The 20,044-nt window shown below is 40.2% G+C and overlaps 3 protein-coding genes across 3 annotated transcripts; 1 reads left to right on the top strand and 2 right to left on the bottom strand.

Annotated features, from left to right (window-relative positions):
* Positions 1–3,120: 3,120 nt before the first annotated feature.
* Positions 3,121–6,777, top strand: LOC104428635 (signal peptidase complex subunit 3B). The gene is made up of 6 exons (XM_010041604.3): positions 3,121–3,417; positions 3,505–3,552; positions 3,974–4,036; positions 4,903–4,956; positions 5,936–6,022; positions 6,367–6,777. Exons 1-6 carry the CDS (start codon positions 3,292–3,294, stop codon positions 6,490–6,492), a joined length of 504 nt encoding a protein of 167 aa, XP_010039906.1. The 5' UTR covers positions 3,121–3,291; the 3' UTR covers positions 6,493–6,777.
* Positions 6,778–8,318: 1,541 nt separating this feature from the next.
* Positions 8,319–9,469, bottom strand: LOC104424754 (G-type lectin S-receptor-like serine/threonine-protein kinase At1g61500). Its single transcript, XM_010037258.3, has 2 exons — positions 8,915–9,469; positions 8,319–8,814 (listed from the first exon to the last, which is right to left on the bottom strand). Exons 1-2 carry the CDS (start codon positions 9,134–9,136, stop codon positions 8,506–8,508), a joined length of 531 nt encoding a protein of 176 aa, XP_010035560.3. The 5' UTR covers positions 9,137–9,469; the 3' UTR covers positions 8,319–8,505.
* A 7-nt stretch (positions 9,470–9,476) lies between these two features.
* Positions 9,477–19,294, bottom strand: LOC104428650 (G-type lectin S-receptor-like serine/threonine-protein kinase At1g61370). The gene is made up of 6 exons (XM_039306823.1): positions 17,911–19,294; positions 17,735–17,836; positions 17,472–17,548; positions 10,090–10,145; positions 9,805–9,995; positions 9,477–9,718 (listed from the first exon to the last, which is right to left on the bottom strand). The coding sequence occupies exons 1-6, from the start codon at positions 19,190–19,192 to the stop codon at positions 9,477–9,479; spliced, it is 1,950 nt and encodes a 649-aa protein (XP_039162757.1). The 5' UTR covers positions 19,193–19,294.
* Positions 19,295–20,044: the final 750 nt, after the last annotated feature.

The following is a 20,044-nucleotide window of genomic DNA, read 5'->3' as shown; positions in this document are numbered from 1 at the left end:
AATCGCGGATTAGTGAGGTAAACTCACCGGAATCGCTTTCCGACGGGTCTCCGGCGAAGAGCACGACGACGCCGACGACAAACCTACACGGATCAAGACCAAATGAGCACTAAAAGGGGACCAAACCGAGCTTAAAAGGAGCTGGTTCTTGCTGGTTTTTCCAGCAACTAACCGAGCTTGGAAGGGGACGGAACGGTGGCTGAACGGGCGAAGATCGGCGGAGGAGAACCGGCGGCAGCTTGAGCAGTGACCGGCGGAGGCTGGAGCGGGCGGACGGCGGCGACGGACGGGCGACGAACGGCGACCAGCAGCTCGGGCGAGGAGACGACGGCGACGGAGACGCGACGAGCTTGCACCCGGGGCCTCACACGCGGACGAGCGGCGAACGGCGACGGAGTGCGACGGCGGCGGCGTGCGACGGCGGCGGCAGAGACGCGACGAAGGGCGGACGGAGCTCGGCGGTTCCGCTGGTTTTTCTCACGCACACTCCTCTCTCTCTCCTCCAATTTCCAATTCCTCTTCCCAAGGTGCTAGAGGTTGAAGATGAAGTGGATGGGACATCCCCACTTTTGGTGAGCCAATTGGCTTGTGACACTTGTCAAGCTCTCCTTAATTTTGGCCTCCACCATGACATCACCTGCTAATGTCACTCTCCACTAACTAAAATCTTCACAACATCTTCCAATAGGTCCAATTCATTTTCCGCCGGGGTCCAAGTTCTTGTACACTCAATTACTTCAATTTCCATCAATTCTCTTCTAATTGAGTCCAAATTAAAGTCCATGAATTAATCCAATGTTCCTAATAGGATTTGCAACACCCTTTTACTTTCAAATTTCAGAATTCAATTTCAATTTCACGGTTAATTTCACTCTGGTGCGATTCTAGCGCGCCTAGTCCACTGAGTAGCTTTTGGGGAAGTTTTCTTGCATCCGACCCGAGGGTGATCAGTCCCAAGTCGACGCGGTAAAATTCCTTAATTACTTCGCTCAATAGACTAGTTCTCTCGTGAGTGGCCAACTCTGAGAAACGAACCATATGCACAGATGAATTGCCCGACTCAATTGACTGAAAATAAACTTGAGAAAAATCGGGATGTCACACAAGAAATAGGAGGCTGTAGTGTAGCCGAGGTATTGACCCGATTATCTTCTCTTCTGGAGACCCTATTAGGCCACCTTGATGCCGTAGCTAATTCGATGGGTGCCCATTTTGAGAGTTACTAGCTCAGGAGGTTGCTATTGTAGGTTTGCTTGGTTGGTTGTTGAACTGTAGAGAGCGGCAGCTCTCATGGTTAGGGTCTCCCGTCTTTTTTGTGGGTTGCCGTTGTTTGAGTGGTGGTTTGCTTTTAACTAGTCGTTGGTTGGTTGGTTGTGTTTATGTCTTTCTTTGTTTGGCTTGTTATGTCGTGTTTGGTTGTTTTCTTTTATATCTCATAATGCTGTCTCGTCATTTTGAGTGTAAGTTTTTGGTGTCGTGATCATTTTATATAGTTTGGTTAAAGCTCAATATAATTCTTACTTTCACCCCAAAAAAATAAAAAGTCAAAAATTTAGTTGACCGTTTTTTTTAAAGGTTGATTTTTCTGCTAAATCTATTGAATTTGGAAAATTGAACTGAGAAAAGTGAAATTAAAATTAATTGACATATTTTTGAGTGAAAAATCAAATTTTAACTTGTGGTTGACTTTTGGTCATAAGGTTGACCAAAAGTCAATCTGAAAGTCAACTATTTGACTTTTCAAATTTTTCTTGAAAATGAATAGGAAATTGTTTAAAACCAACAATGTAAAAGAAAGAAAAGAAAAACGACTTTTTTTTGTCAAGAAATGGCTACGTCACAATTGGAAACCCAAATCTTATTTATTTATATTTTACTTTTTTGACATGTCGACTAAAAATTAGGTGTTAACACTATCATTTAACCTGTCATAAGTTAAATCATGAATAGGTTTCTTTTCTACATATCAAATATTGAAGAACCTTATAAAATAATTTTTTTAAAGTTAAAAAAGCACTTATTAATGATTTTGCAAGGGCAGCACTATTTCCACCCTTTATATGATTAAATTTACCCCACTTACACTAGAAAGATTAAATTGCTCCCAATAATTTAATTGCAATTTAAAGTGATAGTATCATTTTCTTTTTTTATTTTTTCTATTTTAATTAAGGATCTAGTTACGCCAATGATGCATTTCACATGTTTTATTTTTTTAGTGTATCAAAAAAATTATTAGCGTATTCTTATATAATACTATAATGTTTTACATAGGCACTATAATGTTTTACATAGGCACTAGTAAGGAAAAAAGACAAATTCTCTAATAGAGTGAAAAACTTGAAAGTCTCTTTCTCATCATTACTCTTATAAAAATGTATTTATTCTTCTCCCTCTTATTTCAACAGCAATTTTTTTTTCAAAATAATGACATTTCATTGGCATTTTAAAAAAAAGTTCCTTATTTTTATGTAAATTTTTTATTTAATTAAATTTCATCTTTTAAAGTTTTTTGTTGGAGAGCGTAATCGTGATTTTATAATGGAAAATTTTCAAAGAAGATTTTGTTTTTTGCTGCATCCAATCATCCCATTATAATCAATAAGAAGGGATTTGACAGTGATATGCATAACCAAAAGTGAAATTTTGTTAACAAATATTGAGTTAAAAAAATTTCTATATAAAAACATTTTTAAGATTCTACGTGTGACAATTTAACTTTAGATTTGCTCAACAACACATAAAAGAACAAAGTTTATTGAAATTTTCTTTTTGTGACAAAAATAATTCTTATGGAAATAAAATCTAACAATAGAAAAAAAAAAAAAAAAAACATAGTGCCTTTAATAGATACGAGATACCAATAATAAAGAAAAAAATAAACATGTGAAATTATTGATTATGATAACTAGATCTTACATAGAAATATAAAAATTACAAAAAATAAATTAATAACTCCGGGGCCACCACTTTATCATCTATCGACCAAAAAAAAAAAAGAGCAAGGATAATTTTAATTTTTTTGGGCGAAAATTAGGTGGATTTAAACCGCCGCTCCTCTGCAATCAAAAAATAATAAAAATCTTTTAGCAAGACTCCTCGGTCAACTTGCCATTTGCACATCTTTCAGCATTTTCACGTCCCGATCCTCCTTGATTCGCACTAGGTAACGCTTTTTCCATTGCCTCGTCCGCTGCTCCTCGGAGTAAAAACCTCAGCTCCGCTCAAAACCTCTCGACCAGGACTGCTGCCGCAGATCGCGAGAGAGAGAGAGAGAGAGAGAGAGAGAGGATGCACACATTTGGGTACAGAGCGAACGCTCTGCTGACTCTCGGAGTCACGATCTTGGCGCTGATGTGCGCCATGGCTTCTTTCTCCGACAACTTCAGCCTCCCCTCTCCCTCGGCCCATGTTCAGGTACCGTCGCTTCGAGTTCCCTTTGCTTATGTTTTGAAATTTGGGCAGCTCAGTATGGTGGGTTTTTTTTTTTTGGCTCCGTTGTAGGTGCTCAATGTCAATTGGTTTCAGAAGCAGCGGAATGGGAACGATGAGGTAAATTTTCCGTCTTTCGCCCTTTTTTCGACCCCTTGGTTGATCTGTGTTCTTGGGTTTGTCTTCTTGGAATTCGGGGTGTCGATTTTCGTGGTTGTTTTGGATGGTTTTGGCCGATTTACCGAACCCTAGGAGCGTGAATTTTGTCAGGGATTTTGCGATTGTTGGTTCCTCTCTAATCATACATGATGAAAGGAAAGACGATTTTCAATGCCTGTGTATGTTGCTTATTGGAATTTCGAGGTGCCACTGTGGGTTCTGCTGCTTAAAACTGTAGTTGGTCCTGACTTTTCCAGTGTAATGAGTATAATGCTGTTTTTAATATTGCGCAATCAGAAAACTTATTTTGTTTGAATCTGCTTGCGTAAAAGCATCTTAGATCTATCTTTTTGATTCAGTACCTTTCTTTTGGATCCTGCAGGTTAGCTTGACATTGAATATCTCGGCAGACTTGCAGTCGGCATTCACGTGGAACACAAAACAGGTTAAGCAACTGAAACCTTCACTTGCTTTACGTCTGTGTGGATGACATTGTGTTTTTGCGAAAAAAGAGGAAATATTTTGACATCCTTTTAGAGTAGACTACTGTGGGATCTTTTGACAACTATTGGGATTTGACCTTTTGTGTTTTGAAACTGCAATGCAGTTGAGTGGTTATTGTCATCTTCTTGTGGTGGAACAATGTTAGTGTGTGAGTCAGCTTCTGGTCGTAAGGTCTGTGGCATATACATCATTACAACATTAAACTGCTCGTGTGCTTTCTTTTTAGATTTTGATGCTTTATATGAGGACCATTATATGGAATGGGTTTTGGAATTATGACTAATTCAGTATCTTGTATTTTTTTTTTGTGGTCATCCTCTCTTACTTTGGAATCTGGCTCCTTTTTTGTGCTATGAAAAACTGCTTTGCAAATTGGTTTACATGCCTTGGTACATCAAGGAAACTTCCACTTTACTTATCAAGGAGAAGAATGAGTTGGAGTTTTATTCTGGGAATGCAATTATATTGCCTCTGACCTCTTCCTAAATTGTTAATAAGCAAATATTTGAGCAAAACAACGTTGAAATTTCAAAATTTAGGGATTAGTTTGATAAATAAATGGATGTTACGATCCTCTATCCGAATTGACAACCCATCCTTAACAGTCTCCCAACAGTCCTCCCTAGGATCCCAATCCTGACAACCTTTCTCTGTTGATGATTCTCAAATTATTTGTCAGTTAGATACTTGTTGATGATTGCTTGTTCCATCTAGTTGGGCCAATAAATGGAAAACTGAGACTCTCTTATTCTAGGTCATCAAGTCATTATTTACTGCTCTTTAAATTATTTGTGGAAAAAATTGCAGGTATTTGTCTTCCTAGCAGCTGAGTATGATACAACTAAAAATTCTCTAAATCAGGTAGGTGTGACATTATACATAAGTCATTTTCTTGATGTTCACATGTTGAATTCTTATGTTGGCACTTGCCCTGCACGTTGTATTCATGGTGGAGAAATACGGATCTTGTCCCTCATGCCTCTTTTATGGGGTGGGTGATATTTCCACTGAGAAAGATTATGGGTTTTAAAATGCTTTTACTAGACATGATTTTCCTGCCATGGGATTAGCGTGTGGTGGTGATTTTGCAGTTCACTTTTAATCCTCTTAAAGATAACTGGTTATCATAGACTTTTGCATCATCTGGATATCATAGTGGCTGATAGGAGACAGAGTACATTACCACTTCATTATGGGTATTGTAATTTGAGTTTTTTTTTTTTGGTGGCAATTTGGTGGTACTCTGCCAATGTAAAATGAAACAATTTATTAAACGTTGAAGTTCGGCTTGACTAGACTAGTCTTGATATTATGAAGTACTGATCATGCTTATGTCAGTATCCTTCTCAACATCCTTATATGCTGTCCATCATTATAAACTAGTCTGAAAGGAGACCTAGAGGAAGTTATTTCAACAGTAAATCATGATAGCAATCTTGATTGCAGGACTCAATGGGTTAATTCTTGGGAAATTGTTGTCAGTGCATCAGATGGATGCTGCTTTTGTGGTTTTGCTTGTGACAGCTATTAAGTAAACTGAGTGTACAGGCTGTTTGGGTGTCATAGTGTCATTTAGTTCTGCAAACTGGTACTGAAACGTGTAGGAGGTCATGATCCCTTTTTCTGTCAAGAAATCCAACTTTCCCGTGGCTCGCTCACCATTACTGATCTTAACCTGCAATGCAAGGCTTTTCTGACTGTAGAAATTTTTTTTTTAAATCACATACAATGCTTGTTAGGTTGAATCTACTGTATAATCTAGAAAATTTGTTGGTGTTTGGCTTCACTGAGCTTGCATCTTCAAGGAATCAAAGTAAATGTTGCTTTTACTGCTTAACAGATCTCACTTTGGGATGCAATCATACCATCTAAAGAACATGCGAAGTTCTCTATTCACACAACCAACAAGTACCGACTGACAGATCAGGTGAACTCATTACTCTTCTCTGCTCTGCTTTGTCTCCCCTGTTAATGGCCATGGCCAATTTAGAGATAGGGCTTCTGGGTTCTCATCATCATGCATAATTTCCTAGAGAGTCCTCTATGAACCTTATGCTTGAAGCTCGTTATTGTGTCACAGACACATACTGCAAGATACTGATCTGCATCTTGATCATCTATATACTTTTAAGACCTTACTTATTGAAAAAATTCTCATGTTTTAGGAGCTTGCTTGTTTGTGGAAGGAATGAAAGAAATGAAAAAATGTTATATGTCTAAGTTATGCAATTCTCCTCCCGAAGATAATGGTATCCTTTCCTCCACTCTCAGGGAAGCAATTTACGGGGCAAAGAATTCAACTTGACATTGCATTGGCACGTCATGCCCAAGACCGGCAAGATGTTTGCAGACAAGATAGTTATGACAGGATATCACCTGCCCGAGGATTACAGATAATGCCTCTGAGCCTCTAATTGTGTGCTTTAGTGTCACTGTAGTCTCTTTACTTGAGGGATACAAAAAGGATGTCTTGGTTTATGGTTCTCCGTGAAAAGTCGAGACTTGCAACTAATTGGATTTCCATGGACGGACTTGTTTTTTCCTATGTGACAATTCAATTGAGAGATCAAAGAATGAGTCATACAATTTTTGAAGCTGTGCGGTCAGTTGATGTAGCAACGAATTTTATGACGGTGTTTAACCTGGGTAGACAAAGTGGATGAGATTTTATATGCGGAAAAATAGCTATCGTTTGGTTCGTACTGCCCGTTTGTCCTATTTCCTTCATCAACTGAAGCACGTTCCTTGCCCCAGATTAGTTGTAACATGGTAGCTCTTGTAAAAAATAAACTCACTTACCTGGCTATATACTTAACAGGATGACTACCTTCGTATGAAATTTTGAAAGTTCAGCGGTTATATTGGAGGAAAAAAAAAATTCAAGGACCATATAGAATATTAAAGAAATGTTTAGAAACCACCCGTATCATTATCTTTTTTTTTTTTTTTATTGAATTCTAGTTTGAGTTAATTTATCATATCGTGGAATCTGTTAAAAATTTTATTCAAGGACCATCTATTTTCATGAAACAACTAATTAAGTGAGCGCTTTGTCCTTTAATTTTATAGAGGATAGCCAATCATTTCCTAAATTTTCGTATGGTTAACATTGGCCCTGAATCACGTAATTTGGCAATTGGCCATCTGGAAGACAATGTAACAACTCAGTCTGATGAAGGCAGGGAGTGGTCGTCAGGACTAGAGGACTTGAACAAAGAGCGGCTCCTAGCAAGTTTTTGAGATGGCAAAGGAGGCAAGAATGAATTGAAATATGCAACGAACAGGGGAGAGTGATTCTAAGAAATATATGTGAAAGAAGGAATTAATTCGGAAGCATATTTTAACGTAGTAGTAAACTTGCTTTCAACTCTAAATTTAAGCATGCCTAGGCTAGAGCATTACCAACATTAGTGACTTTTTAGGTAAGCTTATGCTTGTACTCTAAAGTACAAAATGGTAATGCTTAATATGGGATAGCTCAAAGTAGACAAAACCTCAATTGAGGGCTCCATTCAAGTAGAAGTTTAGTTTAGGAATAAATCAGGCAAAAGCTAGTGGGCGGGTCCTAACCTAGTTTGACGAGGGTAAGGAGTAGTCGCCGCCATGGTTAGAGGGCCTGAACAAAAAGCGACGCTTTGAGGATGGCAAAGAGAGGAAGAATAAACTGAACTATACACTGAATAGGGAGAAAGCGATTTTGACACACACATGCTTGCAAATTTGAATTAACTCACAGAGGTCCTTTTCTAACATAATGGCAAGCTTTGCTTTGAGAAATCCAAAGTTAAGTAAGCCTAAATTAGGGCACTATAAGATATGTTAAAGTGTCTGCTGTATGCTTAAGGAAAAAATTATGAGATTTAGTATGAGACGGATTAAAGCAGATAATACCTCAAGTAAGTTAACATGGGATGTCACGCAAAATAGCCCAAACGAGAACTTTCCTGCTCTCCTTTTCTTGTTCAACTCATTATTCAAAACATGAAGGAAAAGTAACAGGAACTGCAAAATGAGAGTACCGTCAAACTGACGCTTAACGTGACATCGACTTCACTGAGCAATTCAACAATATGCTTTTTCCCATCGGACGCATGGTATCAAGTTTCACAACAATAATGAATGCAGAATCTCATACCAATTCCACAGTGAAGAGCACATCAACATATTCATATATATATATATATCAAGATGATTCCAATGCATGAAGACGTTACAAAGTTTTGTGCATCCATGCACACAGAGAACTATCCAACTAGGCAGCTAGCAACTCAGAGCCCCTCATCATTTCTTTGTTTACTCTGTATATCCACACAACAGTGCAACAACCAGATAGGTTATTCAAGCCATTCAATATGATAAACACGGATCCCTGGAAAGATGAATTGGATAGAGGAAATGCATCTGAGAATTTTATCTTCCTTCAACCAAAGTAATGTTGATGGTATTCCTGGACAAGATGTTTCCTTCTTGTGATTGAAGGTGAACTTCGGGAGTCGTTGAGCTATGAAATGTAATTGCGGGTTGCTTTGGCTCTGGAAGATCGGACTGCCCACTTAGCATTAAAACCACGGCCGACATGTTGGGTCTGTCTGTGGCATGGTCCTGCACACAGAGAAGCCCTAACTGAATGCACCTCATCACTTCCGATGGTGAAAATGCGTTGGCAATGGCTTCATCCATTAGGTCCAATCCTCTGCCTTCGCACCACAAGTGCCAAGCCTGTAACATCTGGTTGGTCGTTAGAGATTGTCCCGAGGACTACCAATAGTAGAAATGTGAAATGGAGACTTATTAGTTCGAAGATTGATTCATCACTTACGTAAGTGAGGAGACTAAGATGCTGTCCAAGGTAATCTAAACCTGTGTTCTTCTTGCTGCTGATAATCTCCAACATCAGTACTCCGAAGCTATAAACGTCGGATTTCTCAGAAAACATCCCACCCATGGCATACTCAGGAGACATATAGCCGCTGAATAACTTGGACATGTCATAATCTCGTACATAGGATGCCATAATCATAATAAAGTCATACAAAATCATGTAAGTGGACGGTTCACGAGATGTAGTTTAAACGAAAAATCATAACTCAAGGTCGATGGCATGATAGGTCAGAAAATTGGAGCTTGATAGACTTCCGACTCTGCAAATACTGTTTTTCTCATACCTTTTACCATTGTTGTCTTGTCTATAATTTACCTCGGAGCGAACTGACTTACTGGAACCATAGAATATACACGGAAGAGTTTTCTCGGTCATATTAGAGGACAACAGCAGGAACATGCATGAAGGGAAAAGTGAGCGTATTATACTCTACTAATGTGCTGCCCAAGGGGACAAATTGCCTCATAAGTAGGTACTTTTAAGAGTGATGATAGAAAGCTTACAAGGTTCCCGCAACTTTGCTAGTATTTACCAAAACTTGAGTGCCCTCAAACATCCACGCCAGCCCAAAATCTGATATCTTGGGATTCATCTCTTCGTCTAAGAGAATATTGCTCACTTTCAGATCTCGATGTATAACCCTCAGGTAGGAATCCCGGTGGAGGTAGAGCAACCCTCTTGCGACCCCTTGGATAATGCGGAAGCGCATGGCCCAACTAAGTTTTGCCTTCTCTTGTGAATCTAAACAAGAAAACAGTAACAGTATCTAGTTTCAGTACCGGGTTTGGGGAAAAGCGGAATGAAGTTCTTCAGAGAGTGAGACAAACCAAAAAGAAAGGTGTCCAGGCTCTTGTTTGGCAAGTACTCATACACTAGTATCTTTTCATCTCCTTCAGTGCAGCAACCAAAGAGTCTCACGAGATTTCGGTGTTGAAGCTTGGATATTAGAAGGATCTCATTCTTGAACTCTGCTATGCCTTGGCCTGAGTTGCTTGAAAGTCTCTTCACAGCTATTTCCCTACCATCATTCAGCTTTCCATGTTTCCAAACGGAGAGAACTATCAGATCTTGGATGATCTGTGTATTTCTCTTGGAGAAGGCTTTTCTTTTACCTTATAAACAAGGCCAAACCCTCCCTGCCCAAGTTTGTTTTTGGCGTCAAAGTTGTCTGTCGCAAGGCGTATGCTATCAAGATCATAAACCACCAATTTGGATGCATCATCTTGCTTCTTTTGCTCTTTCCGTGCTGCTATTGATGGTTTTAATTGGTGATGGGCTTAAGGCCCGTCCGCCCATGCTGGGCCCAAAAGGCCCGGCCCACGGGAATAGGGCCCGTGGATGGGGGAAGGTATAAAAGGGAGGAGAGAGAGAGAGATGACACCGGTTGGATAATCAACGTACATCTTCTCCTCTCCAACGTTCTCACTCCCTCCAAAAAGGAAAAGTAAGCAAACGGCGACACTGTCTTCCCTTCAAGGCGTCATCGGATCGAATAGGGCCAGTTTCTCTTCCTCTATCGACGTCGGTGTCTAATCTGTGGCTAACAAGGTACGCTCGAATCCGTGGTGTGCTTTACGATCGGTGATACGTGTTATTTCCCGGGCTTCGTCTTCCGCATTGATTTAGGGGTTCGATTTAGTGTCGAATCCGGTTTTAGGGGATCCGTTATTCCCAACATTGGTATCAGAGCCCTAGTTCACGTTTTCCCGACCTGTTTGATGCTTTTTGATTGATTTTTCGCGAAAATTTTCGGCCGTACGGATCGGGGCGAGAAATCCCGACACCCGAGCGCTGTTCGGCCATTTTTCTGAGTTTTCATAAGTCAAAATCGAATTCTGAAAGCACTAGGTGAAAGAGGTCGTCGAGGCGAGTCCGGCGACATGTCGTGCGCCGCCGGGCGACGCCGCACACGCCCACATGTGCGGCCAGAAGGCACGCACGTGGGCGCGACGCGCCCAGAATCGCTGGCTCGCCCAGCGTGTGCGCCACACGCGCCGGTGGCGAACCGGCACGTGGGTGCCGGCGGCCGGCAAACTGGCACGCGTCGGTCAGCGGACCGACGCGTGCTGACGTCAGCATGACGTCACCCAACGGTCAGTAACCGCTGGGGTGACGTCATTGATGACGCCGGTTGGCCAGGCGGTCACCGAACGGCGACCCGACCCGACCCGAACCACGGACCCCCGGCACGCGCGCGACACGTGCTGGTTGACGTCCGCGTGACGTCAGCCCGCGCATGCACGCGGCACGTGCGAGCGGTTCGCGCGAACCGGCCCGACCGGTCCGTCCGGTCCGACCAGTCCGACGACCTGACCGTTGACCGTTGACCACGACCGTTGACCGTTGACCGACGACCATTGACCGTTGACCCGAAAAAAAAGAAAAAGAAAAAGAATTTGTTTCTTTTTCAGTTATGTCCGTGTGGGTTAGAGGTAATCCATTTTTTATTTTGCATTTGTTGCATTAATCATGGAAAATTATGTATTTTCCATTTTGTTTATTGTGGATTAAAAGTGATCCATTTTAGTTCTGCATTTGTTGCAGGAACTATGATGCGTTATGCATGGATACCTGCAATCTCGAGAACGGACGAAGGAAAAGCTAGACTGAAAAGGCTGATGAAAGAGTTAGCTGATTATCGGTGGCTTGATGGTGATTTAGTATCACACATGGTCAAGGTCAATAAGATGATACAGGAAATCATTTGGAATGGTTATCTTATGCCGGACTTTGAGAAGGTGTCGGCTTTGATGAACACTCTTCCACCTGAATGGCAAGCAGTGTTAGATCGGCTATGGGAGGTCAACGTGGTCCTGGATTATAGGAGGCTAGTGGAAACTTTTGTAAGAGAGTACTATAGGATTGAGTTGGCCAAAACTTCAACCCTTAGATTGAGCGCCACATGGCGTAGAGTAAATGCGCCTTGGTGGCGACATGAGAGCTCTCCAAAAGTTTTTCCATGGTTGGCAAATGTGCATTCAGTTTTCTCAGATGTTTTGACTGATAGAGTAGAAGGGACATTCCCTGTTTATTTCTTAGATTAATTATGAGATGTTTTTTTAGTGTTAAATATCTCTTTCTATGTTGATATTTCTTTTTGGATATATTACTTAGTGTAATGGATTGTTGTATTAGTTGAAAGCATTATTATTTTATTGGATGTCATATTATCTGTTGCTTTCTGTTAATTGCTGATTACTGTGGGTAATTAGCTGTGGGTAGTTTAAAAGTTTTTGTAGCTTCATAGAATTGATTTTGCATATGACAATCATATTAATGATAGTTTTAAGTTAGGATTTTTGGAGGATGATTGGAAACATAGTGACCTTTTGATTCTGAAACTTTACTTGAAATTATTCATTGATATGATGGGTCTGTGCAAAGTGGATGCATAAATGATAGGCATTAATTATTCGTGCATATATGTCTGATGTGTTCAAATTGATGGTTTCAGCAACTAAGAACGTAATTGCTGATATGAACGGCAACAATTGTGAAATATTGAATATGAAGATTCAATATGTGCTGGAAAAGCAAGAAACACTAGAAACTTTTGACCATGTTATGGAAGATCTTGAGGATGCCGTGTGCCACCTTGAGCTAATAGAGGACCGATTAACGGCATGTGAGCTGAAAATAGATATTTGCAATACTGGTTCTAGCTCAGAAAGGGCTTTGAGCTCTAAGCGCAAACGTATTGATTCGTTCAATATGTGGGAAAGCAAAGGATCAAGTCCTTATTGCAAGAGATCAAGAGTTAACCAACACAAGAGAGGAAAACATCCTCAAGTGAAGAAAATGTCAAGGGTGAGGTGTTACAATTGTGACAAGAATGGTCACTATGCTCGCGACTTATTGTGAGCCAAAAGAAGGTATACACCTATTGTACATTTAAGAACTTTGCTTTTGTGTCAAGTTCTACTTTATAGACTGAATCCAATCCTTTGTGGACTGTAGATTCAGGAGCAACAGACGATGTAGCGAAGGATAGAGGATCCTTCGTGGAATTCCGATGAGTACCAACTGGAACTAAGTGGATCTATGTGGGATATAACTCCAGAGATGAAGTTAAAGGGATTGGCACCTGCCAATTGAACATGTGTGGTGAACGCACCTTGTTCCTACATGATGATCTATATGCTCCGGAGATTCGTCGAAATTTAAGTGTCTGTTTTGGTGTTGGTTAAGCTTGGTTTTATGTGTGAACTTCCATAATAGCGATGTAGATTTGTATTTTGATACAAACTACTATAGTTGTGGTCACTTTTTGGATGGTTTTAATTGTACTAAATGTTGATTGTGGTGATGTCAATATTTGTTATTCCCTTATTTCACGTCTTCTACTTCATATGATAATGATGTGATTATGTGGCATGCTGGACTTGGTCATATTGGCCAACAACGTATAAATAGACTAGCCAAAAATGGCTTGTTGGGCAACATTGAAAAAGTCGATTTGCCTAGATGTGAGCATTGCCTAGTAGGGAAAACGACAAGGAAACCATTTGGAAAAGATAAAGAGCTGAATTTCCTCTGCATTTAATCCATTATGATGTTTGTGGTTCAATGAATGTGAGAGGAAGGCATGGAACTGTTTACTTCATCACTTTTAATAGATGATTATACTCGATTCGGATGTGTCTATTTGATTTCTCATAAATCTGAAGCATAAGTTGTTTCAAAAGGTTTATGAACTTAGAAGAAAATTAATTAGACAAGAAAATAAAAGTATTGAGATCCGATCGAGGTCGAGAATATTTATCTAATGAGTTCAGAAAATAATGTGATGAAAAGGAATAGAAATACAGTTGTCTATTCCATATACTCCTCAACAAAATGGTGTTGCAGAGAGAAGAAACAGAACCCTACTAGAAATGGTTAGGTCCATGATAGCGCATGCTAACTTACATATCACCTTTTGGAGTGATGCGTTGTTAACTACTGCCTATATATACTTGACCGGGTGCCTTCCAAATTCAGTTAGTTCCACTCCATATGAGTTATGGACAAGTAGAAAACCGGACTTAAATTTTCTTAAGCCATGGGGTTGTGTTGCCTATACTCATGAGTCCTCTCACAAGTTTGGGAAATTGGGTCTTAAAGGCAAGATGAGTATTTTAATGAGATACTCCGAACACTCGAAAGGGTATGTGTTCGTAGGTGAGCAGGAAAGTGGGAGTATAACTGAATTTGAATCACGAGATGTCACATTCTTAGTGGATGAATTTCCTAAGAAGAGCGAAATAGGGGAAGAATACTCCCTATTTGAAACCTTGGATCAAGATAATGATATTAGTGGAGTTCGTCCAAGTGGGAGTAATATGAGAAGTGATGAATTGAATTCATCTCATTCTCAATTACAACCACATGATGAGATGATATCGTTATTATCTAATCCGAGTGGGAGCATAATGGGGAATGATGTGCTAAGTGTACAATCTCCCATACGGCGAACAAGTCGCCAGAGTATTCCCCGTCGAAATTTTTGACATTGAAGGGGAAACTTTTATGGTTGCTCCACAAGATGAGGATGAGCCAAGAAATATTAATGAGGCTCTGAATGGCCCTAGTAAGGAAAAATGGATTTATGCAATGAAAGAGGAGATGGAGTCAATGAAATCAAACCAAGTCGGGAACTGGTTGATCTTCCAAAAGGGACCTTGAGCTATTGGGAACAAGTGGGTTATCAAAATAAAGCGAAAGGCTGATGGCTCGATAGAAAGGCATAAGGCTCGCCTTGTGGCGAAGGGGTATAATCAACAGGAAGATATTGATTATGAAGATACATTTTCTCCTGTAGTGAGATTTACCTCGATTCGCATTATTCTGGCAATAGTGTTTAGTATGGATCTTGAGTTACATCAAATGGATGTAAAGACTGCTCCCTTCAATGGAGAATTAAAGGAAGGAACATATATGGAACAACCTGCTGGTTTCATAGTGAAAGGCCAAGAAGAAAATGTATGTCGACTTTTGAGGTCGATATATGGTCTTAAGCAGTCGTCAAGACAATGGTATATACGTTTTCATAATGCCATAATGGGATGTGACTTTATAATGATAGATGAGGATCATTATGTATATATCAAAAGATCCAAGAATCAATTTGTGATCATATCATTATATGTTGATGATATACTAATTGCCAGAAGCAATATGGAGCTTGTTAATGCTGTCAAAAGTTGGTTGTCTTCCAACTTTGAATTGAAGGATATGGGATTGTAAACCCATAGACACTCCTATTGCAAAAAGTTGAAGGATTGAGCCATAGACTGTGTCCAAGGACTCCACAAGAGAAGGAACAAACGAAATATGTTCCTTATGCTAGTGCTGTTGGGAGCTTGATGTACGCTATGATGTGTACAAAACCTGACATATGTTATTCAGTTGGAATGGTAAGTAGATACTAATCCAATCCAGGTCAAGCATGTTGGAAAGCCGTTAAATGAATACTAAGGTATCTAAAGGGGACTGCTGATTATACGTTGAGTTATTATGGAAAGGATCTGCAACTCAAAGGCTATTTTGATGCTGATTGGAGAGGAGATTTAGATGAAAGAAAATCTACCTCTGGGTTTGTTTTCTTATCGAATAATGGCACCATATGTTGGAGCAGTAAGAAACAAAAGTGTATAGCCTTGTCCACAATGGAAACTGAGTTCGTGGCATTATCAGCAGCAGTAAAAGAAGATGTTTGGCTTAAGAGATTATTGGATCATTTAGGTGTTATTTGAAGGGCTGCAGATTCATTGTTGGTTAACTGTGATAGCCAAGCAGCAAAAGCGTACACCAAAGATCCAAAATATCATAGCAAGACCAAACATATAGATACCAAGTATACTTTTGTCAAGAATATGATTGCACGAAAAGATGTGAACTTAGAGTACATATTACGCATAGAATGGTAGCAGATCCTATGAAAAAACCAATACCTAGATATGTGTTTTGTGGCCATATGAAATCTCCAAGATTGCGTAGATGATGATGTACTAGATTATAATTTCCCTGAAGTGTTCACATTTGATGAATTTGTGTTTTTCATCATTAATGCCTATGAATCTTTGTTTGATCGTTATGCATCTTAATGCTCAGTGCATTACTTTAAGTTGAGAAAGTATGTCGGATAGATATGAGATTAGCTCACTCACACGGGTAATCGCCTCTATTTACTGTGTGATAAATAGAGATGAGACTGTTTTTAAGCTTATTATCTAGGTGATAATCGAGAGCTCAAGCTTAAAACACGTATGTCGCCTTAACTGAGTGTTAAGATGATGACATAATACTTACTATGTCCGAAAGTAAAATACCCAACATATTTTACTTTATCTGTCTATGATGCCAGATGTGAGTTCTGATAAATTTTGTGAATGAGTAGATACGTGAACTCAAGTTAGACATTGGGTATGTCTAAACTATTATCTGTACGGTATTGAAGGTGTAGACATACACTCCATGGGAAATGAGTTATTACCGTAATACGTATTTCATACTACGTATGCATGAAACGACCAATAAGAGTGGCAAAAGTTTGATCTCAATTTTTTATATCGTGTGAGACTCTTGAGGAAAAGAGTTCCTCAATTCATTTGTCCCCTCATGACTCTTACTTATTCTCAAGATTTCTATTTAGTGTTTGCTATCTTAGGGTGTTGCCAATGGTCATGAGTTGATTCGATCTAATGGGACATTTCTAGAAAAAGCAAGCTGAACTGAAATTGAGAGTTTGAAGGAAAGAGGAAGATCGATTTTGGAGAATCACATTGTAGTTTTGTATTAACCGGTTAACCAATTATGACTGTCTTTGGGATAATCATAATTGTGAATACAATATATATATATATCATTGTTTAAAAGAGATCAAGAGAGATATAAATGTGATCGATCAATCTAGGGTACTGCATACTAAATCTACTCGGAGTGTGATGCCCATTATGAGCTGCTATATATTCCTAATAGATGTATGGCAACGAGCTCTCAAAGTATGCTGGTCGCACGGATTATTCACCGGTATAAATGTTGAAGAGAGGTTAAGAGAATCTTGTTCGGTCCACCATGTGCGAGTGGGAGATGATGGTTTTAATTGGTGATGGGCTTAAGGCCCGTCCGCCCATGCTGGGCCCAAAAGGCCCGGCCCACGGGAATAGGGCCCGTGGATGGGGGAAGGTATAAAAGGGAGGAGAGAGAGAGAGATGACACCGGTTGGATAATCAACGTACATCTTCTCCTCTCCAACGTTCTCACTCCCTCCAAAAAGGAACAGTAAGCAAACGGCGACACTGTCTTCCCTTTAAGGCGTCATCGGATCGAACAGGGCCAGTTTCTCTTCCTCTATCGACGTCGGTGTCTAATCTGTGGCTAACAAGGTACGCTCGAATCCGTGGTGTGCTTTACGATCGGTGATACGTGTTATTTCCCGGGCTTCGTCTTCCGCATTGATTTAGGGGTTCGATTTAGTGTCAAATCCGGTTTTCGGGGATCCGTTATTCCCAACAGCTATCAATTCTTCTGATTTGTTGTCTGTAACCCCCGACCTAAGGAGCCTTTGGATTTTCATTTTCCTGAACTTCTCTGCATTTAATAAACACAACAAAAACAACTGAAGGCACGCATGAGAACACAAGAAGCAGAGCAGTGTTTTTAGGAGTAACTGCCTAGCTTCTGAAGCCTTGGTTATACCAATCATACAAAATTCATATGTTGCGGTTAACGCCAAATCACCCTTGAGACAGCAATAAACTGCATATCTTCTATTACCTCTCCACCTGGAGGGACCACAGACTAAAGTACCAGCTCCAAATAGCATGATGACAGAAACAGTACTTAGGCTGATGATCAGTATTGTCAGCGTAGGTATACCTGAAATGGGAAAATATATTATAGGAATCACGGGCAATGCAAAATGAAGTGCATACTAATTCAACCTATGCAACCTGTGTCGGCAGATGCAAGTCGAATAAATAGATCTTCGCCTGCCGTGGAGAATTGCTGAAGATCTAGGAGATCTCTACTCCAAACCATACATCCTATAGTGTCCACATAGGAAAAGGCCAAGCACGAGCAGTTTCCTTGGCACCAACTTTGACATCCTTCTTTATCGGCTACACTCAACAAATACTCAGCGGAATCAGGCACTTTCATCTGTTTCATTTGCCCGAACACATCTTTTTCCACAGTTGTTGAAGCTGCTGCCCTTGCGGATTTCTGACAATTCAATTCTGTTTTCCTAAGGCACCCTCCAGTCCAGTTTCCTCTTTTCCATTCTTCATCTGACCTTGGTTTAAAACCTTTTAAGCATCTGCACATAGTTGAACCAAGTGAGTCACAAACTCCAAAAGGGCCACATGTTCCATAAATATCACAATGGTTGGTTGTTGCTGGTGCCTCCCAGAATGTTGACCATCCATTCTTCCATGAAACAAACTCTATAGATCCTTCTGATGAGATGAAAAAATATCCAAAGTAGGAGTTGCGGTGATTATTGAAGTAAAAATAAGATGTTCCCTGGTCAATATTTTGCTGGAGGTCATAGTTGTTCAGGTATGTGCTGTTCATGATCGGTATTCCAATGAACTTGGATTTATCCCACGGTCCGCTTCTCCAGTAAGGACTCGATCCATTCCAAGCAAAACCCTGAGGTGGGGTCTCCGATGTAATTCCAAGGACAAAGCTTCCACTTGAGGGATCATCCTCACCTTTCCAGGAAACCAAGTTTTGTGTCTTTCCTGTTTTCAGGTTTACTCTGATCTTCATGTTTGGCAGGAGAGTGTCGGTTGGCTCATCAAAGCTTTGCCACATTTCATTCGCACTCCTGTCTTGAAGAACAAGGTTTCCGCTATCCCAAAGCACTGCTGCAGAATAATTTGACTTTGCGGTGACATTAGTAGACCAGACAGTGCTCTGTTGCCCATCAAGAAGCTTCAGATTTCCATCTCTGCCAATCACTAAACTTGCAGATTGATCTGTGTCCTCAAGTGGCTTGTCCCTGTTGGCCACCCAGACAACTTTGGAGTGAGGCATGTTCTTGTACCATATCCCTACGTACTGCTTTCTGGATCCATTAGGCATGAAGAACCCGAGCTCGAAAATTTGACTTGGAGAGACAAGGGTTTGGTTCTGATCGAGTGGACTTGACGCAGTTATACTGGAAATTGTGCTGCTTTGAACTGCTTGAAACAGGGAGAAGACGAGCAAAAGACACAAGTGCACTCGCATTGCAAACAATGATGAACAGATACGGGAAGAATTTGCGAAAAATTGCCCTGCAGAACTACTCTTTCTATAGTCAGATCAAAATGGACAAACGGGTCACTGCTAATCAAGGCCAGTGAACCAAGCTTATAGCGTTTAGATTCTTTTAGAGTCTGCTTCAAATAGGTCCATGTTATAGAAAACGTTATTTTTCAGTTAGAGCATGATAGATAGTGGCTTCCTCAGTTGAGGTGCATCCCTGAATGCCAACTTTCCATTGGGATTAAAATATTTTATCACCAGAAGTGTTTCATTTGGCAATTATAAGATGATTTGAGTCAGACATATGACTTTCAACAGCAATCATTTTTTTTCGACCAAAAAAAAAAAAAAAAAGGTTGGGCTTTTCCACTCCCCAGCCAAAGTTGACGAGGCTTCGCCGGTAGCATTTGGATCCTCTATTTGCCGCTTGTTTTCCATTTTCCTTACAAGAGACGAAGATATCGAGACATTCAGTTGGGAGAATGAAATCAACGGCTGAACTTTAATGTACGTGTAAAATGCGTGGACTTTTACTTGGTCAAAGTCCGAGAAAAAAAAAGGAAAATTTTGACTAGTCAACAAATAAGGAAAAGTGCTCAGCTTCTTACATGGACAGACGGCCCGCGCAGATCGGAAAGAAAAGTGAAAGAAGAAAAGAAAGAAGGGGAAGAAGAAAAAGAAAGGGAAAGGAAAAGGAAAAGAAAAAGAGGGTTTTGCTTGTGCATGTCATGTCACGGGGACATTATATAGCCAGATTTACTTGGTTTCGTAGCACCCACTAAGAATTTAAGCCCTGTGTTCATTTAGTCAAAATAGTTTTCGAAATTAAGGTAC

The sequence above is a fragment of the Eucalyptus grandis genome, chromosome 2 (genome assembly GCF_016545825.1).
Source record: "Eucalyptus grandis isolate ANBG69807.140 chromosome 2, ASM1654582v1, whole genome shotgun sequence".
Taxonomy (NCBI): Eukaryota; Viridiplantae; Streptophyta; class Magnoliopsida; order Myrtales; family Myrtaceae; genus Eucalyptus; species Eucalyptus grandis.
This window is presented reverse-complemented; position numbering and strand designations above follow the sequence as displayed.

Coding starts and splice junctions, on each gene's coding strand:
- LOC104428635 (XM_010041604.3), top strand. CDS start 3,292: ATGCACACATTTGGGTACAGAGCGAACGCTCTGCTGACTCTCGGAGTC. Junction 3,553..3,973: donor AGCGGAATGGGAACGATGAG/GTAAATTTTCCG, acceptor TGGATCCTGCAG/GTTAGCTTGACATTGAATAT. Junction 4,957..5,935: donor CTAAAAATTCTCTAAATCAG/GTAGGTGTGACA, acceptor ACTGCTTAACAG/ATCTCACTTTGGGATGCAAT.
- LOC104424754 (XM_010037258.3), bottom strand. CDS start 9,136: ATGATTTTGTATGACTTTATTATGATTATGGCATCCTATGTACGAGAT. Junction 8,815..8,914: donor ATCTTAGTCTCCTCACTTAC/GTAAGTGATGAA, acceptor CAGATGTTACAG/GCTTGGCACTTGTGGTGCGA.
- LOC104428650 (XM_039306823.1), bottom strand. CDS start 19,192: ATGCGAGTGCACTTGTGTCTTTTGCTCGTCTTCTCCCTGTTTCAAGCA. Junction 10,146..17,471: donor AATCAGAAGAATTGATAGCT/GTTGGGAATAAC, acceptor GCCTTGCGACAG/ACAACTTTGACGCCAAAAAC. Junction 9,719..9,804: donor CCTGGACACCTTTCTTTTTG/GTTTGTCTCACT, acceptor TTTCTTGTTTAG/ATTCACAAGAGAAGGCAAAA.